The sequence below is a fragment of the Geospiza fortis genome, unplaced genomic scaffold, assembly GCF_000277835.1.
Source record: "Geospiza fortis unplaced genomic scaffold, GeoFor_1.0 scaffold346, whole genome shotgun sequence".
Taxonomy (NCBI): domain Eukaryota; kingdom Metazoa; phylum Chordata; class Aves; order Passeriformes; family Thraupidae; genus Geospiza; species Geospiza fortis.
In genome coordinates this window covers 3,743,090-3,749,089 of record NW_005054361.1, presented here as the reverse complement: position 1 = coordinate 3,749,089, position 6,000 = coordinate 3,743,090, and the positions used below count along the sequence as shown (strand labels likewise).

Sequence of the window (6,000 nt, the reverse complement as noted above, 5' to 3'; positions counted from 1 at the left end):
AAAGAAGAATGTGCATGTACAAGAAAAAGGAGAGTGTTTAAAGAGCTTGGTCATTACTTTGTTTTGCAGGGAGACCCAGGCCCACAAGGACCCCAAGGAGAGCAGGGTGATGCTGGCCTAGATGTAAGAATAGCAATCAATATGGGGCGGAAATAACTGATAAAAGACACAGTGGGGTTCCCACCAAATAAACCTATTTTTGTCTTCTTCCATTTATCCCACCCTTCAAACTCCTGCAAGGAGAGGGAAGAAAAATATTCTAAAGCTTTCAAAGAGAAACATATTTGTTTTCAGATCTAGTAGCTTATATATATTGCAATGTGTTTTCTTTTCTTTAAAATCAGTAATTTGCATTCCTGTTAATTCCAGGTCTGATTGATGCGAAGTAACAAGCCTTAAACTCAATTCCTTTTTCAATGAGCCTTAAATGCATCAAGATTCCACCCTAGATTAATCTATCTCTTCTTTCTGCCCAAGACTACAAGTTTTCTATTTCTGTTCAAGCATATAGATAAGCTCACTGGCAGCTGAGCTGCTCCTTTTTAGTTCGCTGGAGACTGGAAATTGTGAAGGCCCCTCTTCTAGTCTGCCAGGATTGTGTCTAATGCCAAAGTCTGGCATGATCACTCCTCAATCAGGCTGCAAAAACATCCTAAAGACCTCCTTAAGTTTGTGAGGTTTAGCAGTAACATTCACTAGAGCTGCTGAGCAGTGTGCAGCAGCAAGTGGTGCAAACCTCTGGGCGCACAAGGGGAAAAGAGGGCTTTTGTTCTCTTTATTTTAGCCAAAGGGCAATTGACTGGGAAGATGTTTTCCAGACTTTTGTTGAAATGTCTTCTCTCCGCACTCATTAAGGATCTAAAATATTTTTTCTTTTTGAAAAGACTTACTTGTGTAAGAATTTCTGTCCCAAATCCACCTTTTTCTCATTTTTTTAACCTTAAGTCTTTCTGTGGAAATATTCTCTGCTTTCTTTAAGTTGTATTTGGTTTTATTGTATGCATAATGTGTTTTATGATAAACTGCTGTTTCACATATTGCTCAGTATTCTGGATGTAATCTCTCATGCCACTCCTTCCTAGGGTGCAGCAGGTCGAAGAGGCCCTCCAGGTATAAAGGTGAGTGTTTGACACTGCTGCTTCCTATTTATATGCAGCTACATGTCCAGCCTGTTTGCTCCTCTTAAGGGAAAAATTTCATAGTGAGCCAAGACACAAGTGTTTAACAATCAAAAGTCTATTTCAAGCCAAGGCAGCTTTTGAATCTCAGGTGGATGTAGTAGAGACCCTCCTGACTTGAAGGATTTAGAATTGGAAGGGATAAAAGGACAGTCAAAATTAAAGGGCAGTTACTTTTACTATTAGGGCAAGTATGGGAACGTAGCTAGAGAAAAGACTGACACTAAAGATGACAGGAATGAGAAGTCAGGCTGCAAAGTCTGACAGTTTATTCCTCCTTTGCTGCATGCACAGAGATAAGTGTGATACACACATGCAGCACAGATAGAATTAGGGCAAGTCCTACACAATGCTTTGCTCAAAATAAACAGTGTTAACTGCAGCTCTGACAATTGGCTCAAACATATAACATAATCAAGAGTTTGGAAATAATTTCCCAAGTCAATATCTAGAAGAATATAGGATGTACAGAACAGGTCAAACCCACTACATGCTGACTGATCTTTCCAGGAAGATCCTCTGGTAGAAAAATCTCTCATGTAATTGAGAGATGATAAAATCTCTCTCATTGTTGGGTGGTAACCCTGGTTTTCCTAGACTTATATCTCACAGAGTCAAAATGAAAGAAAACTTTCCTGAGATGTACTTAGTAAAGACATCACTGCAATTCTCTTAAATGATGATCCAGATAATATTCTTGGAAAAGAAAACTTGTTTGTTCCGGGGTATGAATTACAAAATACAGTTATCAAAGCAAATCTAAACTCAGCTATATTCAAGGGTGGGTTAGTGCAAGGAAAAATTAAATTCTAGGTGTTCTCAAGCATAGTTTACATGATTGTTCTAGAAAACCTTGCTTTAGCACAAGTGGTTCACATTTGACCCAATCTCTTTGCCAAGTTGCTAACCCTGATAAGGAAGATGGGATATGCCATGATACATCATTTCCCTCTTTATCTTAATGCATATAAACCCAAGGAAACATTGCAATTTTATGTATGACGTTGTCACTACCAACAGGATGGAACATGCCTTGGAGTTCTGCTGTGTGTTTGAGTCTGGGGAATGGGTAGAGTTGCTGCTTCTGAATGAAAGTGCCAACCAGCATTTTGAGTAGGTCAGGTATACAATGTTAATAAATAATAGCAAGAATAACTATAGTGATGCAATATAGAACAAAAATTTCAGTGAAGGAAAGGGACTGTCTTTTATGACAATAATATTTCTTCAGCCAGCAGAGTGTTTGATTTGTCTCTGATTTCTGGACTTCCTGTCCCTCTCCTGTTGAGAGGTTTTTGCTATACCTTTATCACTTTTTCCCTCTGTGTGGCAGCTAGATAATGCATATTTTTTATGTTTAGAATGATTTAAATTAATATTTCACTGGGAAATGTCAATCAGAAGGGAGAATCCTACAAGTTCCCTGAACTACAGTCTGGTCACTTCCCAGGTTTTTGCAATATACATGTATGCTGTGTGCTAAAATTCCTGTCCCCACCTGGTTTCTGAAGGCCCCAATTTGGATTTCCCTTTGAGAATCCAAAATTTTCACTGAGGCATTGCAGATAGGAATATACTGGAAGATTTTGATACTATCTGCCATCAGGGAGAAAGCACCATGCTTTGGCTATTGCCAGGATCAGCATAACTTGAAAGAATATGAGCATTTTGCAGTTGTTTCCTATTTCTATCTCATAAATTCTTTATAGGGTTTATGAAGACATTTTAGATTAAAATACTGAAGAATATACATCAAGTCTGCCTCTTAATTATTCCAATCTTTGCTTGATCACTCAGAAATCCATTTCTTCGGTAATTAGGAAACTTGGTGCGTTTTTTTTCTTTTCCCTCTTGGATTGCAGCTGATATCTCATGAATGTTTGCATTATTCTTCATCTACCAACAAAAGGAAATAGTCCAACTAAGCTATGGTTGGTAACAGGACCAAAACTGAAGTCAGTAGAAATGGATCTTTACTATATCTTGGTTGTACTAACAAGCACAAGAATCTTATGTGGTTAGAAAATAACAATGTTCAACTTGTTTAGTAAATTCAAAGAGTACAGAGTTAGTTGAAACTTTTCAACTAATTGAATCTTAGTTGAGACAACCCTCTTCATCTCCATGGAAGCCCCCTCAGCCAGTGATGCAGCCACGGTTTTGTAAAATGGCAGGGAGCAAGAGAAATTACTGAAACTCACAGCAACAGAGAACTTTCAAACTGTTTTCATTCAAATACTTGATGATCAGCATATAAAAAAGCATATAAAAACCAATTTGTCTGGGTCAGTGAGCATTGAAAAGTAGGTACCAATCAATGATCAAATGCAGGTAATGTAGATATCACTGAAAAGCTGTAAAAAGTGAATGACAAAGAGAATTGCACACTTCTGCCTTCCACATCTCTGGAGAAGCAAGATGGAACAGTAAACCCTGCAATACAACAGTGGCATCCATCTTTGGGTGAGACTGTGAGTGTTGTGTCCATCCACTGAGATCTCTTTCATGACAGGATGTTACAAAGCTGCCACAGGACATAGCTCTATCAGCAGAAGTTATGAGAGCTTCACTGTGAACCTGTCCTGGTGTCCCTGGGCCAGGAAGCAGATCCATTTAGTTCTGATGTTTGTGGGGTCTTCAAGGGCCCTTCTGTGGAGCACAGTATCCTGCTTTGTAGGGATAGATAGATAGATAGATAGATAGATAGATAGATAGATAGATAGATAGATAGATAGATAGATAGATAGATAGATAGATAGATAGATAGATAGATAGATAGATAGATAGATAGATAGATAGATAGATAGATAGATAGATAGATCAGGTAGATATTGGTGGTGATGTACTCAGAGACGAATAATCAAGTTAGAGACAGTGAGCCAGAATTCACCCACCTAACACAAAAGGACTTGTTTTAGGTTCAGTTGTTAATAAAAAGCACTGAAATAACACCCTCATCAACTAAGTAATTAATTTCTCTTGCAGTCAGCATGAACACACTGCTGTTCACCATATCCTAAAAAGGACTCCTCCCAGGACTTGCAGTTCCGATTGTCTGTGCCTTTCTGTGATAAAAGGAGGCTAATTTTTTCAAACAGTTAAAATAACATAAAGAAGCATAGCTAGACATTCTTAACAGTCAGAAGTAGTCAGCAGGCAGAAGGAATAGAAGGTGTGATGTGGTATCAGAGAGGTGTTGGTCACAGATAAGAACAACACTGCAGTCTGCGTGATGGAAATAAAGCAAAATAGTGAAGAGAAAAAGGAGATTAACTTAGAGAAAGGCAAGAGAGAGAGGAAAAGTCAGGGGAGAAAAAAGGACAGCCACTTTTCTGGGTTTTGATTCAAAGTAAATTTAGGTAGCTGAAAACTTTAAATTGGTTATGAATTTTAGTCGAATGTGCCTAAGATATGTACCCATTTTTATTATAGTCAAAATTATTTTTGTGGAAATCTATTTCTACTTGCTTTTGTACATCTGTCAATATCATATACTTGCTGATGTTCCACTTTACAGTGTTCTTACTCTGTCTATAAATTAACATCCTTTTTTGCTTTCGTTTTTTTTCTGTTGTTATCTTTTGTTTCATTCATATGGTGCAGAATGAAATTTCAGCCTTTTAAATTCATTTTTCCTCAGAAGATTCTTTCCAGAACCATCTGTTTCCCAAGAATCTTCAGACATATGTTTATGATTTCTCCAGTGAAAGGGGGTCTACAAGGCCTGTAATATCTTGATGCTAATTGTCACCATTTTACTCAATCCAGACGTCAGTGAGTATTTCTTATGGACATCGGCTAAACTGACTCATCCTCAGATGGCAGCTTTATGGAGATGGGAGCAGGAAATTATTTTTTTTCCATCATCAAATCAGATTTGATTTGCCTCACTGGATAACCAGAGTGAAAGATGGGGAGTAGAAAGGGGTCTAATTCTAGTGTGATTGTGAAGTCATGATTCACCCCCCCAGAGCTATTTCCCATGGATAAGGGGAAAGAGGATCTGACCTTGTGGCCTGGCTTTATGACTTCTAGTCTCTCCACAGTGGACAAAGGTAATGCACAAATATTGCTGAGATGTGGTGTAAAATGTATTCAGCAAAATAAAACTGACCTCTTCTGCTGCAGCTTTTATATTCATCACACCCTCCAGAAAACCAAAGAAAAGCTACTCTTCTGCTTTTTATTTGAGTTTTCTTCAATAGGAATTTGAAGCTGTTTGAAAACTGTTTGAGAGCATTGAAAAGCATTCTATCAACCGATACTCTGCACAGATACTAGATTATTATCTTTTGATGTACAAATGAGAGATACTAATTTGTCTGTGTTCACTGTTGTTTTCTTGGGTTTTGTTCTGTCAGGGTGAGCAAGGAGATCTGGGAGAAACAGGTTACTCAGGAGAAACTGGTCTTCCAGGCCTCCAGGTAACTAATAGAACTTCTGAGTTGTTTTTATGTTAGTTATGGAAGAAATAAATTTTCTGCCTTCATGTTTTGTTTGTACTTTGGAAAGCTTTGCTAACGTCAACTAATGAATATTATGAGTAAGACTCCTTCTTGGCAAATCTTTTCTTGTGAGCCTAAGGAATTAAATGTGACAAGTTACATGGGTGCAACTTCTAATGAAATTAAAAGACGAGCATGAGTAGCCAAAATAAGTAATTTAGCCAACACATCTCCAACTTACATGATATTATCAAGAAGAAATTGTCAAAATGAATTCATTAGAAATTGCCAACAATAAATGCATAAAACCTATTGCATTGACAAAACCATTGAGAAAAGCCTTGTGTTTAAAAAATTTGCTAGGTGGAGTAATTTTG

At 37.6% G+C, this 6,000-nt stretch overlaps 1 protein-coding gene across 1 annotated transcript in view; it reads left to right on the top strand.

Annotated features, from left to right (window-relative positions):
- COL6A6 (collagen type VI alpha 6 chain) overlaps nt 1-6,000 on the top strand; it is a 43,568-nt gene that overhangs the window by 17,165 nt on the left and 20,403 nt on the right. The window contains 3 exon segments of the mRNA XM_031059387.1: nt 70-123; nt 1,083-1,118; nt 5,540-5,602. Of these exon segments, the coding sequence (XP_030915247.1) occupies nt 70-123; nt 1,083-1,118; nt 5,540-5,602 (153 nt within the window).